At 37.8% G+C, this 23,219-nt stretch overlaps 1 protein-coding gene across 1 annotated transcript in view; it reads left to right on the top strand.

Moving 5' to 3' along the window:
• Positions 1-23,219, top strand: part of NDST3 (N-deacetylase and N-sulfotransferase 3) — a 166,409-nt gene that overhangs the window by 132,163 nt on the left and 11,027 nt on the right. Inside the window, exons 8-11 of the mRNA XM_040237403.1 lie at positions 3,076-3,199; positions 8,988-9,162; positions 12,981-13,151; positions 15,074-15,183. Of these exons, the coding sequence (XP_040093337.1) occupies positions 3,076-3,199; positions 8,988-9,162; positions 12,981-13,151; positions 15,074-15,183 (580 nt within the window). The remainder of the gene's footprint in view (positions 1-3,075; positions 3,200-8,987; positions 9,163-12,980; positions 13,152-15,073; positions 15,184-23,219) is intronic.

The raw sequence follows: 23,219 nt of genomic DNA, 5'->3' as shown, positions 1-23,219 counted from the left end.
ACATTCAAGGTGTATCCTGCATGATAAATTATTTGGGGCTCTTCGTTCCTAGCTTCACAGAGAGCAGCCATTTCATATCCCTTCTAAGGGGAATACACTTCCTTTCCTTATTTCTCTAGAAATAACTTGGGAGACTTCTATGTAATATACACAGTTAAGTTAACCTATTCATTTTCTCTTAGTCCCATTTACAAATATCAATCTGAAAACAAATGAATATGGTATGTACTTCTCTTATCCTTATTTATCTCACTTGTCCTTATTTACAGTCAAGAAGCAACTAGAAAGACATTTAAACTAAAGTTTCTTTAGCAAACTCCCACCGTCATCACATAGCTTTGTCATTAATGGTCGCATCTTCTCTCGGAAGCTTGGCAGATCAAGGTTGCTTCAGAAAGCCCTGCAGGATATACTTCCTCTTGCTAGATATGCAGACATTTTAATGTCATGGTTACATGGTAGAATCATTACTTGTCATCTTCTGCTCAATTGGGTTTCCAAATGTTTATGTTACAATTTGTATATGACATTTACCTTTGGAAGGGAATTTTTAAATCCTTTTTATAGAAATTGAAATTTTCTGTTTTATAGAGATATAATTTACATATAATAAAATTCAACAACTTTAAATGCATAGTTTTCTAAATCTTAGAAATTGTACACAGTGGTGTAACCACTACAACATTTAAGATTTAGAGCACTTCTGTCTCCCTAAAAAGTTTCTCCGCATCTTTTTTCTACTCAGTTTTCCTTCCCCAATCCTTAGTCACAGAAAACCACCTTCTGGCACTGTAGTTTTGGCCTTTCTAGAGTTTAACATAAATGGAAATATAAAGTATCTTTTGTGTTGGACTTCCTTCACTTAGCATATTGCTTTTGAGATTCATCCATATTGTATCTATTGATATTTTATGAAGTTATTTTTTAAGTGGACAGACATAGCTTCTTGTATCAATTCCATAAAAATTAATTCACTTTATTTTTAATCTTTAGTTTTGCCAAAAGTATTTTTCTGAATAATTTTGCATAAAGGTATAGTCATCTGGATATTCAAATATTTTTAGTGTTGAAACTAACAAAAACAGAAAACCTGAAGCTTTTTTTTTAAATTTTTTAATTTCTGGTTTTGTGTCTATGATTATATTGTTGAAATACACATACACACGACAGTTTATTCAGACCCAAGAATATGAGTAGGTAAAGATAGAATTCAGAAACCACAACTTAATTTTTTGACCACTGATAAATTACAGTGTGCCTTTTACTGACTAGGCAGATAATTAGATTGTATTCATTTTTTTTTGGTTGTCTTATTAATGCTCATCATGCTATTAAAAGCAAGTAATATGATACAATTCTTAAAAATAAAATTCAGAAAAGAATATTATCAGTTGATCTCAGAAAGGATTACCCTGTTTTCTTCTTGCATATTGTAATAGCTATTCCTTTTGTCTTTACAAACACTATATTCTGTTCAATTTTTTTTAATGTATTACTGAATTTTAGCTCAAAAAATGTTATTTTTTTTAAATACCTTACAATATTCAGATATCGAGCTTTTTAACTATTTTTAAATAGGTTACCTCACTTGACCCTCATAAAGCCGTGTAGCTAAGTATTTTCTTCCCCACTACATGGATAAAAACACTAAGACTCAGGTCATATATTTTTTGTTCAAGTTCAAACAGCTGGTAAGTGCTAGAAATAAAACTCTTGATCCTAGAAGTTATCAGACTCTGAAGTATGCTCTAGAAAGCTTTACTATGGACTTCAAGTAATGGAACATTTTTTTTTCCCAACAAATTTTTTATTTTGTCCCGTATTTCTTATAAGTCAATGATTCTTGAAGTGTGCCGAATCAGAAACTCTCTAGCTCTGTTTTAAAGCCCTCTAGGTGAACCTGGGGCTTCTCTAATAGCTCAGTTGGTAAAGAATCCACCTGCAATGCAGGAGACCCTGGTTCAATTCCTGGGTCAGGAAGATCCCCTGGAGAAGGGATAGGCTACCCATTTCAATATTGTTGGGCTTCCCTTGTGGCTCAGCTGGTAAAGAATCCGCCTGCAATGCAGGAGACCTGGGATCGATCCCTGGGTTGGGAAGATCCCCTGGAAAAGGGAAAGGCTACCTACTCCAGTATTCTGGCCTGGAGAATTCCAGGTCGCAGAGGTGGACACGACTGAGTGACTTTGACTTTCACTTCAGGTGAACCTGATGCATGCTAAAGTTCGAGAACCACTGTTTTAAGTCGAGTTTGTGAAGATCATTTTTACCTTGTATAGCACAGATTACTGTGTTTCATTCCCTATAGTTATCTATGATTATAGATAAAATGTTCATTGTTTGGTTCATATAAAATCTAGGAACACTACCTCTTCCAACTCATTGTTTTAGACAATATTGCTGTTGACAAGAGTTATTTTAACAAATCTACATGGGTACCTATGATATGTCACCCTCTTTCCAAAAATGCAAATTGTGTTATGTCACCAAGAAAAGGCACCAATTTTTTTTTTCCAAATTTAGCAATTTAAACAATTTTGACACTACTTTGTATAGGTATGTAAGTACATTCAAACAAACTGGTTAAAAGTTTATATTCTGTCTCAAATTAATAAGCTTTCATAGGCCTTGGGAGGAACTTTACAGGGGAAGCCAAGTATTAATATAATATCTTATGTTAAATTATGATGTCTTTCATTTATATGGTACTTTATTAATATCAAAATATCTTCAGGCACAATATGTCTTTTTGTCCTCAGAGAAAGCCTAACAAATGATTAAGGCAGGTGATTTTCCACTGATAAGTCAAGACAAAGCAAAAAGCCAAAGTCAATGACTGAACTGAGGTCAAAAGCCTGTTCTTGCAGTTCTTACAACAGGCCTTTTCTCACATAACACTGTCCTCATTTTTTAGAATTCGTTTCTTAAGATGCTGGTTATCTATTCAATTTAATTCAAGGATTACTTATATGTATGTGTTTGGATCATTGTAATACAGTTAATTAACAACTCAAATGCTAATAGTAAGAAACTGTTTTCATTCAATTAATCTCTGAACCTCTATTGTCTTTTCAGGAACCACTGCTTTGTATTTGTTCCTGATTATGCATCCTTCCATCCTTAGTAACTCCCCCAGCCCAAAAACCTTTGAGGAGGTACAGTTCTTTAATAGAAATAACTACCACAGGGGGATTGATTGGTAAGATGGGTTATTAGTATAAATCTAAAAGTATATGTACTGTGCACAGTATTAAATTAGTGCTTATAATCAACATTTAAGTCTGTTAGCCTCAAACAGTAGTTATCTCTGTGCCTTGATTAAATAACATGAAGGAGCACAGAAACAAACTTTTCTCAGTTTATGAAGGGATTTGTCACCTCAAGAGACTCATGTGTAATTTTAACTTGCATTAATTATCTTTGATGGTAATTACAAATAAAGAGAGAAATACCTAATACACAAGAATTTTATTTTTCTCTACTCTTAAGAAAACACTTTCATAATTTTCTGTTCTTACGCACTTTACCTCAAAGTGATGCTACAGTTCACATATAATATACTATTTTACTTTGGTACAAAAGGTAAATAAATAAAGTCAGACATGTGTATGCATTTCATGCAGACATGTGTAGCTATTTTTAAAAAGCTATCAACAATATACAAAATTTAATTTGGGGCCTTTGAAATTAGAACCATATCAGCCATCTGAAGAAAAGAGTTAATTAAAATTAAAACTTAAAATGTCTACTATACACAAAATATGTAATGTAGGAGGAATAGGTGTTACAAACAAACGTGTTAATCCTAAAATGTATCTAGAAGTCTTTTAATATGCAAATTCTGTGCAGAAAGTGGTGTAAAGGTAAATTCTTATAACCACTATAGAGCATGAACATAAACATTTTGCGTGTAGTTTAGCATAAGGTGTTATATATTAACTTCTGTTGTCAGATTGCATGATCTCTATTTTATATGTATCAATGCCCTCAAGGTTTGCTTGTGAGCAGTCCAAATGGAAAGCTAAAGAAATGGATTGAGTATAAGCTGAGCTCCTGCTAGGATTGATATATATTCTAACTCATATATATTTTCTTGCCAATTCTTCAGCACACTGTTTGATACTGATTAATTATGTAGTATTAAATAATAGCTGTGAGAGTCAAGGATCCATCAACTACTTCAGCTGCTGTTTTCCCACTGACTCAAATAAATATGCTTGTATACAGCAGGACAAAAAATTTAGTCCTTGTTTACATCAAGATTAAAGGGATTGATTTAAAACTGCTTTGGAAGTAGAGAGGAACGCAATAATACTTAGATCCCCTGGGACTTAAGAATATCTGTGAGAATATTCAATTTAAAAAACAAAGCTGTTCCTAAGACAGTAATGTGTATAGGGACTATAACAGGAATGAACAGTCCTTTAAGTGGTCTCCAAAGAGATGGCATAAATAAGTAGAAAATGAAAGATCAATTAAAGATTTTAATGATAACTTGCTAAAAAAACCCCAATTGTAAACACTTTGATTGACAAATTACGCATTTATAAAAGGCAATTAATACAAACAACAATAACTAAATATCAATCTATTAGCAATAACTAGAGCTTGGCTCTCAAGGACAGCAAACGTATTCAGTCCTTAGACTGGCCTTGCCTCTCCCTGAATGTTAGCACCTCAGCAGTCCCTTTAAGACAACAGAGCCACGAGGTTGAAGTCTGTGTGTCTCAGCATGCCGAGGTCACTTACAGAATTAGCCCAGGCACAGTTAGTTAACCTGGATACATGGATCTGTTCTTTCTGGAGAACTGGGCAAAACCAGGGCTCCCCTATCAGGCAACCTAAACACAGGCCTTGGGCACAAGCAAAGCAGGGCAAATGAAAATGAAAAAACTACATCTTTGATCAAACATAGCCAAGATTTGCAATCAGAATTTCTAAGAAAAATGTTTGATGTAGGCATACAGTTAAGTTTTATATTCTATGGTTTGGTATTATTTTTTATAATTACTTGGGGAGGCAGTGGATGGTTGGAGCAGCACATGGAGGGCCGTACAACCCCGCTAACATTTAGAAACCCTAAACATCTTAATCTGGCTCTGAGTAAAATCAGTTAGAAATACAGGGTCAACCCGGAAACAAATAAATGTAGAGTGTTGCAAAATTTACATCTTTCAGTTTTAAGAAAAAGTTCTGAGCTGTTATGGGAGTAGCAAAGCTTAAATGAGGCAGGCATTTCACGTTTAACCCCCAAATTATTAAACCACTCTACTCTGCTCACCAATTCTTTGAATAACCTGAATTCACATTCTCCAAATGTGGACCTGTTTCCACCCTGGAAATATGAAGCTGAATTCTTTACCACCTTGTGTATTCAGCAAATACTTTTCAAGTGCCCATAAGTACCAGCCAGTATATTAGAAAAATGTGGGCACATAAGCAAACAAGAACTGGCCCCTGCTTTTTCCATGAGCCTCTGGAGTCAGACAAAATCAACAGAGTTTAGGTCCGAGATCCAGAACTGCCTGAGGATGATTTCAGGGCCTAGAGTGTCGTGGGTATAGAGGACTACCAGGAAGGTGGCACAGTTTTCAGATGTTAAAAGTTATCTGAATTCAGTACCTCCTGCCCTTCTTTTGTGATTTTTGGATCCTTTCTCAGAATAAGCAAGCTCGGACCAAATAAGATATCAATAAGACACTTGACATGACCTTAGCACCCCCGGAACAAGTGTGGGCATCTAAATTAAAGTGTCCTAAAATTTGGCACCTTCTATTAATAGACTGTATACCAGAACAGATAGCAGATCAAACTTTCCAGAAATGTTTACGTATCTTTACCCCTAAAAGAAAGGAATGCCAGCATGACATATGACCAACGAAGCAATTTCCAGAAAAACATCAGATGATTTCTGTGCTGCGCTGAGTTTGAAGACACCACTTTGTTGCACCAGCCAAATTATGTAATATGATAACAACTGGAATCCTTCTAGGAGCTTTATTGTGCGCATGGAAGAAAACAACACATTGCAAAAAGAACTCACCACACAAATGTTAATGGCTCTCTTTTTCACTAATTATTGAGCTATCTTGTTTTGGTAGCTCAGAATCATTGTGGCTTATGAATTAGAGACAGTGTAGGTCTGGAGGGTGAGCCCTTTATTATAAAACGTTAAGAAACCCTAAATGTTAAATTTGCACAACCTTTCTAAAGAGGCCCCTTTGCCTTCAAAAGATGTTCTTTGATGCTTCAGAATCACCCATTATCATATGTTGAATTCACTTCTATTTGACATTTTGTGCAAATAGCACATTATACAAATTCCATTACATCCTACATTTCTGTGCTTCAGGCTACAGGTAGGTATTCCTGTCTTCACTCTGCTTGTGAAAAATCTCACCTCACTTAAGGATACAGAACCTAACCTTAGAAAATTTGATAGTATTTCATATCTGGGAATATGTACTATTTAAACTTCTATAATTATTCTAACAAATATCTTACAAATAGCTGTGAAAACAAGAGAAGCAGAAAGCAAAGGAGAAAGGAAAGATATAAGAATCTGAATGCAAAGTTCCAAAGAAGAGCAAGGAGAGATTAAAAAGCCTTCCTCAGCGATCAATGCAAAGAAATAGAGGAAAAGAACAGAATGGGAAAGACTAGAGATCTCTTCAAGAAAATTAGAGATACCAAGGGAACATTTCATACAAAGATGGGCTTGATAAAGGACAGAAATGGTATGGACCTAACAGAAGCAGAAGATATTTAGAAGAGAGGGCAAGAATACACAGAAGAACTGTATAAAAAAGATCTTCACGATCCAGATAATCACGATGGTGTGATCACTCATCTAGAGCCAGACATCCTGGAATGTGAAGTCAAGTGGGCCTTAGAAAGCATCAATATGAACAAAGCTAGTGGAAGTGATGGAATTCCAGTTGAGCTATTTCAAATCCTGAAAGATGATGCTGTGAAAGTGCTGCACTCAATATGCCAGCAAATTTGGAAACCTCAGCAGTGGCCACAGGACTGGAAAAGGTCAATTTTCATTCCAATCCCAAAGAAGGGCAATGCCAAAGAATGCTCAAACTACCGCACAATTGCACTCATCTCACACGCTAGTAAAGTAATGCTCAAAATGCTCCAAGCCAGGCTTTAGCAATATGTGAACCGTGAACATCCAGATGTTCAAGCTGGTTTTAGAAAAGGCAGAGGAACCAGAAAATCACCAACATCCGCTGGATCATGGAAAAAGCAAGAGACTTCCAGAAAAACATCTATTTCTGCTTTATTGACTATGCCAAAGCCTTTGACTGTGTGGATCACAATAAACTGTGGAAAATTCTGAAAGAAATGGGAATACTAGACCACCTGACCTGCCTCTTGAGAAACCTATATGCACGTCAGGAAGCAACAGTTAGAACTGGACATGGAATAAGACTGGTTCCAAATAGGAAAAGGAGTACATCAAGGCTGTATACTGTCACCCTGGTTATTTAACTTATATGCAGAGTACATCGTGAGACATGCTGGTCTGGAAGAAGCACAAGCTGGAATCAAGATTGCCGGGAGAAATATCAATAACCTCAGATATGCAGATGACACCACCCTTATGGCAGAAAGTGAAGAGGAACTAAAAAGCCTCTTGATGAAAGTGAAAGAGGAGAATGAAAAAGTTGACTTAAAGCTCAACATTCAGAAAATGAAGATCATGGCATCCGGTCCCATCACTTCATGGGAAATAGATGGGGCAACAGTGGAAACAGTGTCAGACTTTATTTTGGGGGGCTCCAGAATCACTGCAGATGGTGATTGCAGTCATGAAATTAAAAGACGATTACTCTTTGGAAGGAAAGTTATGACCAACCTAGATAGCATATTCAAAAGCAGAGACATTACTTTGCCAACAAAGGTCCATCTAGTCAAGGCTATGGTTTTTCCACTGGTCATGTATGGATGTGAGAGTTGGACTGTGAAGAAAGCTGAGCGCCGAAGAATTGATGCTTTTGAACTGTGGTGTTGGAGAAGACTCTTGAGAGTCCCTTGGACTGCAAGGAGATCCAACCAGTCCATTCTAAAGGAGATCAGTCCTGGGTGTTCACTGGAAGGACTGATGCTAAAGCTGAAACTCCAATACTTTGGCCACCACATGTGAAGAGTTGACTCATTGGAAAAGACTCTGATGCTGGGAGGGACTGGGGGCAGGAAGAGAAGGGGACGACAGAGAATGAGATGGTTGGATGGCATCACCAACTCAATGGACATGAGTTTGAGTAAACTCCAGGAACTGGTGATGGACAGGGAGGCCTGGCATGCTGTGATTCATGGGGTCGCAAAGAGTTAGACACGACTGAGCAAATGAACTGAACTGAAGTGAACTGAATTATTCTAAACAATATAAATGGCTCTTTATGTGAAAAAATAAGCAAACAGGCAGTGTTTTCACACCAAATCTGTTCTGCCCTTTGACACTTTATAGTTGAATAAGGGCAACACACGGGTGGGAATTAAATTATCTTTTCTTGTGATGAGGTAAAAGTGTTTTGTCTAAGTCTGTTTAAAATGCCTTTGAACCAAACACCCTATTTGTTTTGATCCAGTTTTCTTTTTGGTTGAGCACTCATATTTGTCTGGCTCCAGAGGCTCAGGCAGTAAAATATTTCTGCTTTTAGATACATTTTATACAGTTAGGTTGATTATTGCCACTTGGTGGCTTTGTATCTACATTTTTGGTATTTCCCATACCTTTTTATTGATATTAAATAGAATACAAAGAAAATGTATTTAGAAAAGCATTTTGAAAATACACTATTAGTGTTCTGTATGTTTTTTCCTTGCTAACAGGCTTATGGGACAAATGCGTTAAAGAAAAAGCCCTTTCTTTAGAAAACAAATGAATTTTGTTTGTGGGACACCTTTAACATCTTTGACTCACCAGTGTATGAGTATAAACCAGAGTTTCATTTTGAGAAATATTCTCTTTCTAGGTATATGGATTTCTTCCCAGTCCCATCTAATGTTACCACTGATTTTCTATTTGAGAAGAGTGCCAACTACTTCCACTCAGAGGAAGCTCCTAAAAGGGCGGCTTCTTTGGTCCCCAAAGCCAAGATCATCACCATTCTCATTGACCCATCAGACCGAGCATATTCCTGGTATCAGGTAAGGAAAATACTGACAAAACCCAGCAAGTAGAAGAGGAGTATAGAGAAGGGAGGGTGGTTTTCAGTAAAAGTCACCACCTCAGGTTTTAACAAAAAGATTTGTTAGCTTTATATCTTCAAGAAAGTGGATAAATTTCCCTGTTTCCATAGAGAAATGTTCCCTTTAGTTTTTATTAATTTTGCATTCATTTGATTAATTTAATAAAATGTATTAAATCAATGAAGAAATTAAAGCAAACAAAATATTATGTGCTTGTAACGTGTGCTTCTATATATCTGTATTTTAAAAGTAAAATGTTGTAATTTAAAATCATTCTTTTCATCTAATATGTATATAATGCTGCTATTATTATCTCAGTTTTACAGATAAGAGATATACCTGATTCCACCGAAGCAGAAGGTTTTGTTCTGTAAAGGTCCAGAGAGTAAATGTTTCAGGCTTTGCAGGCCAAATAATTGCAACTCTTGCCACTGTATTGCAGAAGCAGCCATAGACAATATGTAAATTAATGAGCCTAATTGTGTTCCAGTAAAATTTATTTACAGAAACAAACAACAAGCAGAATGTAGCCCATGAACCATAGATTGATGACCCTGACTCTGAAACAACTTAAATAACCTAGCAGCAAAACAGAATATAAGAGTGAATTCTTCATCCTTGAAAGCCCAGCCAGAGTCCCCTGTTTTAAGCCTCTTTCTCATATAAACATTGCCATTATGATATTGGTTAGAACATAGCACAGAAACGATCACTTTGAAAGAATTTTAACAGATTCTAATAATAAAACTTGAACACCATACATTTTTACTGGAATAAATATTTAAAAATAATACTATAAAAAACTGCCTCAGGGATATTTTATTAATCACCAAATGGAAAAAGTTTAATAAAAAACAGCAATATTAAATATAAGAACATAACAAAATTAATAGAGTCAGTGTCTTTAGTCTGTATTATTCTTAATTAGGAGCTTCCCAGGTGGTACTAGTGGTGAAGAACCCACCTCCAAATGCGGGAGACATAATAAAACATGGGTTTGATCCCTGGGTCAGGGAGGTCCCTGGAGGAGAGCATGGCAACCCACTGCAGTATTCTTGCCTGGAGAATCCCAAGAACAGAGGAGCCTGGTGGGTCCCTAGGGTCGCAAAGAGTTGGACACAACTGCAGAGACTTAGCATAGCATACGGAGAAGGCAATGGCACCCCACACCAGTACTCCTGCCTGGAAAATCCTGCGGATGGAAGAGCATGGTAGGCTGCAGTCCATGGGGTCGCTAAGAGTCAGACACGACTGAGCGACTTCACTTTCACTTTTCACTTTCATGCATTGGAGAAGGCAATGGCACCCCACACCAGCACTCCTGCCTGGAAAATCCTGCGGATGGAGGAGCCTGGTAGGCTGCAGTCCATGGGGTTGCTAAGAGTCAGACATGACTGAGCGACTTCACTTTCACTTTTCACTTTCATGCATTGGAGAAGGCAATGGCACCCCACACCAGTCCTCCTGCCTGGAAAATCCTGCGGATGGAGGAGCCTGGTGGGCTGCAGTCTATGGGGTCGCTAAGAGTCAGACACGACTGGACGACTTCACTTTCACTTTTCACTTTCATGCATTGGAGAAGGAAATGGCAGCCCACTCCAGTGTTCCTGTCTGGAGAATCCCAGGGATGGTGGACTGCCGTCTATGGGGTCGCACAGAGTCGGACACAACTGAAGTGACTTAGCAGCAGCAGCAGCAGCAGCATAGCATAGCATCCTTAGTTATCATTCCTCAGTTTTGTAATTTAAAAACCACTTTCCTGATGTTCATGTGTTCTTCCCTTCATTAAATAATTTTAATGACTACCACATTCAAAGCATTGTTCTAAGTATGATTTGAAAGTAAATTAACAAATGTGGATGCTACATTTGAGATTGCTTTCAGTCTAATTGGATAAATATGTTTAAATAACCAGTGTATAAATCAGAAAGTATTAAGTGACAGATAGACTCCTACAGAGTAATAAAGCCTACCTGATAAAGACCACCAGGGACAAGTTAGATGTATTAATTGGCTGCAGCGGAGGAGCCTGAACACTTGAAGAACTATCAGGCATTTCCCTAAAGAGAGGGAGGATTTGTATGATAGGGAGAAATGTAGATAAAATTAACATGAACTGTTTGATAGGTGCAAGCAGGGCCAGGGCTGAAAAACACACTAAGAGACTTACTTCCTTAGAAACTCTAAAGTTAAGATAAACATGGAATGTTATATCCAAAAATCCTTTATCTGAAACTCTGCACCTGGGCTGGAAATAAGGCTGCTTCTCTGAATTAAAGTGACCCAAAAAGCTCTGATTCACCAGGCAGGACTGGATGCTGCGTTCTCACCGATCTCATACATCTAAATTTCTGACAAACTATGATATTAGAGAACAAAGTTTCTCAACACGGGGTCCTTTTTTTAAACAAAAGCCATGTTTCCAGGTTCACTAAAGAAAGAATAGATTGTCAGGAAAGGTTTCATGGCTGGGACAGAGTAGGAAAAGGTCATGGGATCTTAACAGGCATATTGATAATACTCTGCATAACAGGGAGTGGACATCCTGGAAAAACGAAGTCCACAATTCCACACTAATCAGTCATGCCCAACTCCTAGAACCATCCTTTAAACCAAAAACACGGCAAATTGACTGATTCGATCTTGCGCCTTTTACCTTTACTGCTAGGTATCTAGAGAAAAAAGAAAACACGCCTTAATTGACTCAAAAGGAAGCAGAAAATTGGAGCTTGGCAACCACTTAGCCCCTGAAAAATTGAGAATTTGCTGAAAAAGGAAGCTTCAAGGCTGAACGCTAACAAAACATCCTAAATATTACAAATAAATCACTCCACAGTGGCAAAATGCAGGCCTCAACAAAGTCTTGTAGAGTTTGTAGTATAGTAATTTGAATCTCAATTGCAGCAAATTTGCTATTCAACTAGATGTGGTAAACATCCACAGACCCACCACTAAGCCTGAATATTTATTGGTCAATTTAGGGAAAAGGTGATTTCCTCAGACCCCTGGGCCTGAGCCTGAGCCATTATGAAGAGCTTTCCTTTTAGGATTGCTGCTATCTGCATTTTCTATACAGTAAGTGGTTCTGATTCATCGCAGAGGTTACCATTAGGTAAAATAATCTTGGCTTTTAGATGCTAGAGTGTGTATGATAAAAGCTGTGGATTTCAGATAATGCACTTGTCAAGAGTTTTCACCAGTTTCTCCATTTGAATAGCCCATAGGGTTTTTCTCATCTAAAACTGCATTACTAGATGGAACAAAACTCTCTGGCAGAACTGGCAGAGTGTTTTGTGCATTATGGATATTAACTGGACATGACAAATGGTTTCTTACGGGCTGAAAGGAGGTGTTAAGGCAACTTTCAAAAGTTTACTTTCAGAATAATATATATACACACACTATGGAAATGACTCAGAAAAATAGGTTAAGAAATTCTATCAAGAAGAATTCCGCCTCTACCAAATAATTCTTAAACATATACTCTCATCGGTGTTGTAATTATGGAAATGACTCAGAAAAATAGGTTAAGAAATTCTATCAAGAAGAATTCTGCCTCTACCAAATAATTCTCAAACATATACTCTCATCAGTGTTGTAATTTTAAAGCCTGATGCTCCAAGCAAGCATTTTCATCCTTTATTAATTGCAAAACAAATAACTCTCCCTCAGTGAGGCACTCCTTCCTTTAGCTTTGCGACTTGTCACAGAGATTGGTTTTTAATTATTTATGCCTATGGTTCACGTCAGTTTAATTATCCACCTTTTCATCACAGCATCAGCGATCACATGAAGACCCTGCGGCTCTGAAATTCAGTTTCTATGAAGTGATCTCAGCTGGGCCCCGTGCACCCTCCGAACTGAGAGCCTTGCAGAAGAGATGTTTGGTCCCAGGGTGGTATGCCAGCCACATCGAGAGATGGCTTGTTTACTTCCCCCCCTTTCAGGTATTGAGCGATAAGAATCTACATCATAGTAAGGTCTCATTAAGTCAATGACTTTGCCTCTAGGATAGAGGATGTTTTTTACTCATTAAAACATGACTAGCATTTACTCTTTAGCTATAACTGAGACTCTGGCAAACAATGACAGGCAGAGGTAGAAAAACTAATTCTCTTTCTAGAAGTATTTCAGAATAATTCTCCCTGCCCTATTTTCTAGTGCATGCCTTTCCTGATTGTTAAGAGCTTCAGAAGCTTGATACTCCTGATTCTGATTCTGAAAATAAAGCTTGAGACCCTCCTAACCAAACAAGGCAAACACTGTTTTGCTTTCAGTGACATTATTTCCCTTTGAACCACCTTGCTGGATTTTTCACAAGTCCTATGTTTTCCTTGGCGTCCTTGTTTCTCTCTTTTGCCTAGTGTTAGCCTAGATTACAAAACCAGCCCCTACACTGGATTGCATAAAGCAATCTAATCACATCAGACACAGTGTATACCTGTGTGTCTAGAACCATGCTGCTGCTGCTGCTGCTAAGTCGCTTCAGTCGTGTCCGACTCTGTGCGACCCCATAGACAGCAGCCCACCAGCTCCCCCGTCCCTGGGATTCTCCAGCCAAGAACACCAGAGTGGGTTGCTGTTTCCTTCTCCAATGCAAGAAAGTGAAAAGTGAAAGTGAAGTCGCTCAGTCATGTCGGACTCTTCTCGACCCCATGGACTGCAGCCTGCCAAGCTCCTCCATCTATGGGATTTTCCATGGTAGCCACAATGATCGGAGAAGGCAATGGCAACCAACTCCAGTCTTCTTGCCTGGAAAATCCCATAGATGGAGGAGCTTGGTAGGCTGCAGTCCACGGGGTCGAGAAGAGTCGGACATGACTGAGCGACTTCACTTTCACTTTTCACTTTCATGCATTGGAGAAGGAAATAGCAACCCACTCCGGTGTTCTTGTCTGGAGAATCCCAGGGACGGCAGAGCCTGGTGGGCTGCCATCTATGAGGTCGCACAGAGTCGGACACGACTGAAGGGACTTAGCAGCAGCCAGCAGCAGCCACAATGATACCATACATGCAAGCATATATGGCTATTTATATTTCTATTCAAATTATATAAAATTAAAAATTGCTTCTCAGTCACTTTAGCCACATTTCAAATGTTCAATAGCCACCCTTTAGATACCACAGCCTCACAGTATGTCCATCAACACAGAAATTTCTAATGAACAATGCTGGTGTAAACTAAATAGAAACACTCAAGAAGATGTGTGAACCGGAACTGCTTTCCAGGCATTATGGCCCTTCATCACCATCCCCTGTCATTTATCTTGCTGGGATCACCCTCTTCCCTCACCAGAGTAACAAGCAAATTCTTCCCATTAGTCTGTTGAGGAACTTCTGTTTACTTTAAGGTTTTCTGGGAATCTTCCCTTTTTCTCCAAATGGATTATCAAAGAATTTCTAAAAACTTTACAGTGCTGCTCCTTTGGCTGGAATCATGGATAATAATATGTCCTCTGTCTCATGGTACCTGGTCTGGTCACTTTTCTTCTTCCTTACAAGTCTTCTTCCCACCTTGAATCATGGAAATCATTGCTTTATCTGTTTTTAAAGTTGATTTTCATTTGTGATTTTATAGTCACCTTTCTTAAGCTCTCTTGGTACTCTCAAATTTTTGTTTGTTTGTTTTCATAGTGTTTGCAGACATCTCAAACTATAAAACATGAATGCATTTAATTAGTGTGATTTATTTTTTGTTCCATGCCATTAATGAGGATGGCCTGGTTAAGCCTTAACAACAATGAATGCAAATCCCCTCAGTACAGTGTCTTTCATGGAATAAATTCAAAGTGCAGAATTTTTGTATCATGCTATTACATGTCTTTTTCCAATTTGCATTGTCTTTTTTTTTTTTCCTTTGATCACTTAGCTGCTAATTATTGATGGGCAACAGCTAAGAACTGATCCTGCTACAGTGATGGATGAAGTACAGAAGTTTCTAGGAGTCTCTCCTCATTATAATTACTCAGAAGCATTAACGTAAGTTTCTATTCTAATTAATTTATTGAAGTTTCAGCAGAGAGCTGATTTTAGAGAAGCTGTAGTTTGGTGATGCAGCTATCGAGTTAGCTGCCCCTTACATACTGATTATTTTCCAGTTGATGTTAACCACTTGAGAAAGAACATGTCAACAGTTTGGCTATGAAATGTCCAAAGTCCTCTATTGATGTCTAACTAGGGAAGTTTTCTCTGGAAGGGAAAGAGAGGAATAAAGCCTTTTAAGTCCTAAAAGCAACAGCTAACTGTAAGAGAGGTTACTGGAACTGTGTTGGAAGCAGTTAACGTGTTTAACCAGACAGCACTGAGACCTCTTGGAAGTATAGGAAGACCTCTTGAACTAGGTGATTTATGAACTCCTCTCTCTTTCGTGTAAGTTTAAAAAACGAACGTCACACAGCAAGAAATAGCCCAATATGTGGTTGAATAAGCAGAGAGAGAGGTGCTATTATTACTCTTACACATACTTCCAATTTTTGGTCTTTACTCACTGTATGACTAACCTTGTCACCTTTTCCTCAGAGGCCTCAGCTGTTACAGCTCTTGTTTGGTTTTCTTTTGCTGGTTCCCACTGATTTTCTTAGGTAGTCACTTCCATCAGGGTGGGAGCCCAGGTGACACAAGAAAAGCAACAAGGATTTAAGGACCCCACAAATACCTGAGAGTGAGTGGCCAAGGTACCTGCCTCTCTTGCCTCACTTTTATCCTGACTCTGGACTTTATCTAACATTTTAAATAAAACCTCCATCTGACTTTCTCTATTTATGCTACTGTTGTTGCTGTTTAGTCGCTTAGTCCAACTCCTTGTGAGTGTCCAACTCTCTATGACCCCATGGACTGTAGCCCACCAGGCTCCTCTGTCTGTGTCTTCTCCAGGCAAGAATACTAGAGTGGGTTGCCATGCTTCCCTCCATGGGATCTTCCCAACCCAGGGGTTGAACCCACGTCTCCTGCTTGGCAAGGCAGGTTCTTTACCACTGAGCCTCCTGGGAAGCCCAGCAATCAGGTGTGTGAGGGATGTGTTTCTTCCTTTTTCACATGCAACTGGAACAAGCAACTGAGAGAGCCTGAGTTGGATGAGCCATGGACCTGGCTCTCACTGTAATATATATATTACATATATAATATAAAATGTTATAAACATATATAATATAAAATGTTATAAACATTATTATAAACATATAACTATATATCTATATAACATTTTTATATATTATTTTATATTTTACATATATGTAATATATATATAATTTTAGGGTTACAGATAGCCTTAAAGAAACCATTAAGACTGTATTATGGGATTCTTCCATTCTATTTCTCAGTATAAAACTCAGTTCTATAGATCAATTGATTTTCTCTTTTCATTGTACTCTTCATGCTGTAGCAGTTTAGAAAGTGAGATACAGGATTCCTTTACTTTTCACCATCCCTTACAGTAAAAGGTTTGCAGACAGCCATCTAATATTGCAAACATCTTGCCTAAATCATATGTAGAGACACACATGTAAGAGAGATATTTTGATTTAGAGGACAAAGGAACAGGTGGAACTCAAGAGTTTTGAGCTTCCTCTCTAAGAGTCATTTACTCTGTTGTTACTGTTAACCTTCTGACCTTCATGTTTTCTATAGTGAGAGTCCTATCAGAGCTTTGGTGAGCTTAGTTAAGTACCAAGACAGACACTAGCCTCAGGTATTTAACTTTCAGCTTGACCTTAAAGAAAACTGAGTGATTTTAGCTTCAGTTAGAAATTCGAGCCCACTTTCTTCTTTATGTCTTTTTAAGTATCTCTTAGAAAAGAAAGCTTTTATTTTCTAAACAGGTTTCTAACTCAAGTTGGCTTATCTTTGAATCTTTTTTCTAAAGTATATAGCAAAGCATTGCATTTCAGAAAGAAGAATTGGAGTATTTTATAAAGACATAATCTCTTTTTCTTATGCAATGGTCCTTGACCTGCATGCTGTGTATTTGTCCCCTTTGTATCCAGCTCAGCACAAGCTTTTTATTCACCTCCACTGCCAAGTAAAGGGAGTGTAAACTTAAAGGAAATAATACCAAAGCAAAATACTATATACAAAGAACTGTGGGTCACTTTGCACCTGGGATGTGTCTGACTAAAATTACCCCTTATATGGTTCTGTAGCCTGGTTGGGGGCTCAGTGGGTGAAGTAGCAAGATAAGATGTGTGTAGTCTCTGAAACCACAGTTTCTGGTCCAGCAGGGCTGCCCAGGCACTCACTCTGCTGATAAAGATAAGGTACTGCCATTCAGTTTCTTTTCCTATTCTCTTGTCAATCAGTTGGCCTGACACACCTTGGAAAAAACAGCAGTGTACCTGTTGTAGAATATTTGGAATTTCATGTCATTGACTTAGGTCTGAATTCTCCTTCACCCATGCCCTTTGCAGTTGTTCGGAATCCTGCCCTCAAAATTTAGTTATTCTTGTTAAAATAACTGCACTGGTAAGATGTTTCTCTGGTGCTTTGGACATGTTGGGGATGACTGGGTGTACAAAATGCATGTTCTCAAGAATGTCTTTAATTGCATTATATTTTTCCTGCTAAGGATAGTGAAGACTACCTCTTTGGTAGTGAAAAAATTATTTAAAGCCTTCTGATAATGTACTAAACTGCAAACAGATATGAATTCTCAACTAACCACATAAATTCAGTGCTTTGCACACAATACAATAAATCAATGAGACTAGACCTCGGCAAAAGTTTTACCATACAATTTTGGCACAAAAGAGTACTCCAGTGTAAGAGATCTACAATCTCCTGGTTATCTTCAATATAAAAACATTCCAATTTCAAAACTATTTTCAAGAAAAATGGCAATAAATCTCCATCATTAAGAGTATTATTTATTCCGTTCCACAGTCACTACAGAAGTGTTCAAGACTTCCAAATTTCATAAAGTAATGGATGGTCAATATCTTAAAATGACTTAGTACTGTCATCATGGATTTTAGATGATATTCTGAATACATAAAAATCTTATCTTCTTGGGACTTTCCTGGTTGTCCAGTGGTTAAGGCTTCATGCTTCCAATGCAGGAGGCACGGATTCAATCTCTGGTCAGGGAACTAATATCTCCATGCTGTGTGGTGCAACCAAAATAAAACAGTTTTTAGAAATCAGATTTTCTTAGTGAGTGTGGTTGTTATCGGAAATAAGCAGTATAAGCTTTAAAAAATATGAATGGGAACTTTCTCATTCAGTTAAGTAATTCACATTTTACAATTCTTGTTCAACATAACCTTAATCACTAAACTATAAATAGGATTGATATACCAACATTATTTTAGCTTGTATATTATATTATGTGTTATATAGTGTTTAAGCTGTCTAATCATTTAAGGAAAACCAGGAAAAATAATGCTCCATGTGGCGTTGTGCTAAACTGAACTAGCACATACAGTTTCTTTATGTGTTAAATTAAACTAAAACTAAAATGAAAGTTTTTTTATAAACTTTATAAAATAAAATGAAAAAAATGTAAACTTTTAATTTTCCCATGAATATATCCACTAACGATTATATCCAGCCACCAATGACTGTGACAAGTCTTCACACTTACTGACATCTCTATTTCTCAGTTAACCTGTTCATTAACATGCATGAAACCAGACTGAGTTTTATGAATTTTTAATAATAATTTACTATGAAAATTTCAATAAATGAACAATAAGGATTTGAAGGTGAAGAGTTAAATGGAAATTGTGTGTGTGTGTGTATTTTGTTCTATGGATGGGGTTACCTAAGTCATAAAGAACTGAAGCTGCTTCTGTTGTTTCTAATATCACTTCCTCTGGCAACCAAATCTATTGGTCAAAGAATCCTTTCCCATTTGAGATGAGTTTGAGTAAAATTGTGCCAAAATAAAACTATTTTGGTAGCAAAAACCAGTAGCCATAGTAGCTAAAATCTGCTGGTTCTTAGATGACCTGTGAAACAGCTGGAAATGCTAAGTGAAAAGGAAGAAAATTATCTATTCCAATTTCATATAAATTTGTTTTAAAAGTGGTTATAACATTTCAAAATCAGTATACATTTATATGTTCTAAATACTTTATATATAACAATACTATGTGCTGGGTACTTAGTGCTGGGTACCAAGCCAAAAGTCACTCAAAAGTAAGCTGAGGAGGCAGGACTGAAACACACTTATTCCTCTAGAGCCTGCACTGCCAATCTACTAAGCTCTTCAAATTGGCACAAAAGCCAGAGAAAATAATACTGTGAAGTTTTACTAATGAATAGTATAACAAGAGGAAGTATTTCCTTTAAGAAACTGAAACCTTAAAATGAGTTTTTTAAGTTGTCTCAGACATTATTATAAAAAGACTTCATTTCTAGAGAAATGCAAATCAAGACTATAGCGAGGTACCACCTCACACCAGTTAGAATGGGCATCTTTAAACTCTACAGATAAATGCTGGAGAGGGTGTGGAGAAAAGAGAACCCCCTACACTGTTGGTGGGCATGTAAGTTGGCGCAGCCACTATGGAAAACAGTATGGAGGTTCCTCAGCAAACTAAAAATAGAATTACCATGTGATCCAGGGTTCCAATGCTGGGAATATATCTGAACAAAACTATAATTCAAAAAGAATACATGCAGCCATTCATAGCAGCACTATTCACAATAGCCAAGACATGGAAACAACCTAATTGTCCATCAACAGATGAATGGATAAGGAAGATGTGGTATGTATATATAATGGAATAATACTCAGCCATGAAAAAGAAAGAAATAATGCCATTTACACACCATGGATGCCACTAGAGATTATCATACTACATGAATTAAGTCTGAGAGAGAAAAATACCATATGATATCACTTATATGTAGAATCTAAAATACAACACAAATGAACCTATCTATGAAGGAGAAACAGGCTCACAGACATAGAGAACTGACTTCCAACTGCCAAGGAGGCAATTGTCCTAGAGCGAGACTTCCTGGAGTGTGAAGTCAAGTGGGCCTTAAGAAGCATCACTATGAACAAAGCAGACGGAGGTGATGGAATTCCAGCTGAGCTATTTCAAATCCTAAAATATGATGCTGTTAAAGTGCTACACTCAATATGCCAGCAAATTTGGAAAACTCAGCAGTGGCCACAGGACTGGAAAAGGTCAGTTTTCATTCCAATCACAAAGAAAGGCAATGCTGAAGAATGTTCAAATTATTGCACAGTGGCCCTCATTTCACATGCCAGCAGAATTATGTTTAAAATCCTTCAAGCTAGGCTTCAGCAATAGGTGAACCAAGAACTTCCAGGTGTCCATGCTAGATTTAGAGAAGGTAGAGGAACAAGAGATCATGTTGCCAATATACACTGGATCATAGAAAAAGCAAGGGAATTCCAAAAAAATCTACTTCTGCTTCACTGACTATGCTAAAGACTTTGACTATGTAGATCACAAGAAACTGTGGAAAATTCTTAATGACATGGGAATACCAGACCTCATTACCTGCCTCCTGAGAAACTTGTATGTAGGACAAGAAGCAACAGTTAGAACTGGACATGGAACAACAGACTGGTTCCAAACTGGGAAAAGAGTACATCAAGGCTGTATATTGAACCCTCCTTATTTAACTTAAATGCAGAGTACATCATTCGAAACGCCAAGCTGGATGAATCACAAGCTGGAATCAAGATTGCTAGAAATATCAACAACCTCAGATATACAGATGATACCACTCTAATAGCAGAAAGTGAAGAGTAAAGAGCCTCTTGATGAAGGTGAAAAAGGAGAGTGAAAAAGCTGGCTTAAAACTCAACATTCATAAAACAAAATTATGGCATCCAGTCCTATCGCTTCATGGCAAATAAATGAGGAAAATGTGGAAATAGTGTCAGATTTCATTTTCTTGGGCTCCAAAATATATGCAGATAGTGACTGCAGACACAAAATAAAAGAAACTTGCTCCTTGAAAGAATAGCTATGACAAACCTAGACAGTGTTTTAAAAAGCAGAGACATCACTTTGCTGACATAGGTCCATATAGTCAAAGCTATGGTTTTTCCAGTAATCATGTATGGATATGAGAGTTGGACCATAAAGAAGGCTGAGCACTGAAGAACTGATGTTTTCAAACTGTGGTGCTGGAAAGACTCTTGAGAGTCTCTTGGACAGCAAGGAGATCAAGCCAATCAATCTTAAAGAAAATCAACACTGAATATTCATGCAAGGACTGCGGCTGAAGTGCCAATACTTTGGCCACCTGATGTGAAGAGCCAACTCGTTGGAAAAGACCCTGATGCTGGGAAAGATTGAAGGCAAGGGAAAGGGGGTGGCAGCGGATGAGATGGTTGGATGTCATCACTGACACAATGGACATGAGCCTGAACAAACTCCAGGAGATGGTGAAGGAGAGGGAAGCCGGGTGTGCTGCAGTTCATGAAGTTGCGAAGAGTCATACATGACTCAGTGACTGAACAACAAAGGGGTGAGTGGGTGGGGGGAGGATGGACTCGGAGTTTGGGGGTAATTGATGCAAACTATTATATCTAGAATGGGTGGACAACGAGGTCCTACTGTATAGCACCGGGAACTATAGTCAATGTCCCAGGATAAACCACAATGGAAAAGAATATAAAAAAGAATATATATGCATGTACAACCGGTCATTTGGCTGTATAGCAGAAATTAACACAACGTTGTAAATCAACTATCAGTTCAGCTCAGTTGCTCAGTTGCTTCCGACTCTTTGAGACCCCATGGACTGTAGCACCCCAGGCTTTCCTGTCCATCACCAACTCCCAGAGCTTGCTCAAACTCATGTCCATCGAGTCGGTGATGCCATCCAACCAACTCATCCTCTGTCATCCCCTTCTCCTCCTGCCTTCAATCTTTCCCAGCATCATGGTCTTTTCCAATAGTTAGTTCTTCACATCAGGTGGCCAAAGTATTGGAGCTTCAGCTTCAGCATCAGTCCTTCCAATGAATATTCAGGACTGATTTCCTTTAGGATTGACTGGTTGGATCTCCTTGCAGTCCAAGGAACTCTCAAGAGTCTTCTCCAACACCACAGTTCAAAAGCATCAACTCTTCAAAGCTCAGAGTGTGGGACTGATATTCATATTTTCCATATAGATATCCAATTCTTCCAGTTCCATTTGCTTAAAAGACTGTTCTTTCCCACTGAACTACTTTTAAAAATCAGTTGACTGTAGATGTGTTGGTCTATTTCTAGATTCTATTTTGTTCATTGATCCATTGGTTCCAGTACTACATAGGCTTCATTATTGTGGCATTATAGTAAATCTTTAAATAAAATAGTATAAGATCTCCAGTTTTGATCTCCTCTTTCAAATTGTTTTGGCTTGTTTAAAACAAATTGTTAGCTTTATTTCCATCTACATTTTATAATCATCTTTTTAATTTCTACCCAAAAAAGTCCACTGGAATTTTGATTGAACTCAGTGAATTTCTAGATAAATCTGGAGAGAACTGATATTTTAAAAATATTTAGTCTTCTGATCTGTGAATACAGTACAGCTCTTCTTTTGTTTGTGTCTTCTGTAATTTCTCTTAACAATTGTTGTCAATACACAGATCTTGCACATATTTTGTTTTAAATTTTAAACAAAATTTATTTTGTTTTAAATTTAAATTTTGTTTTAAATTTATGTTTTATGCTGAATTAAATGTGTGTTTATTTTGATTTCCAGTTGTTCACTGTTTACACTATAATTTTAAGAAAGAGCTGCTGCTACTGCTGCTAAGTCGCTTCAGTCGTGTCCGACTCTGTGCGACCCCATAGACGGCAGCCCACCAGGCTGCTCCGTCCCTGGGATTCTCCAGGCAAGAACACTGGAGTGGGTTGCCATGTCCTTCTCCCATGTATGAAAGTGAAGAGTGAAAGTGAAGTCACTAAGTCGTGTCCAACTCGTAGCGACCCCATGGACTGCAGCCTATCAGGCTCCTCCCCCCATGGGATTTTCCAAGCAAAAGTACTGGAGTGGGTCGCCATTGCCTTCTCCAAAGAAAGAGCTAGATGCAGCATTCTGA

Source organism: Oryx dammah, unplaced genomic scaffold (genome assembly GCF_014754425.2).
Source record: "Oryx dammah isolate SB20612 unplaced genomic scaffold, SCBI_Odam_1.1 HiC_scaffold_3, whole genome shotgun sequence".
Classification (NCBI taxonomy): Eukaryota; Metazoa; Chordata; class Mammalia; order Artiodactyla; family Bovidae; genus Oryx; species Oryx dammah.
The sequence above is the reverse complement of the archived record's forward strand: the minus strand, read 5'-3'. Positions and strand labels throughout refer to the sequence as shown.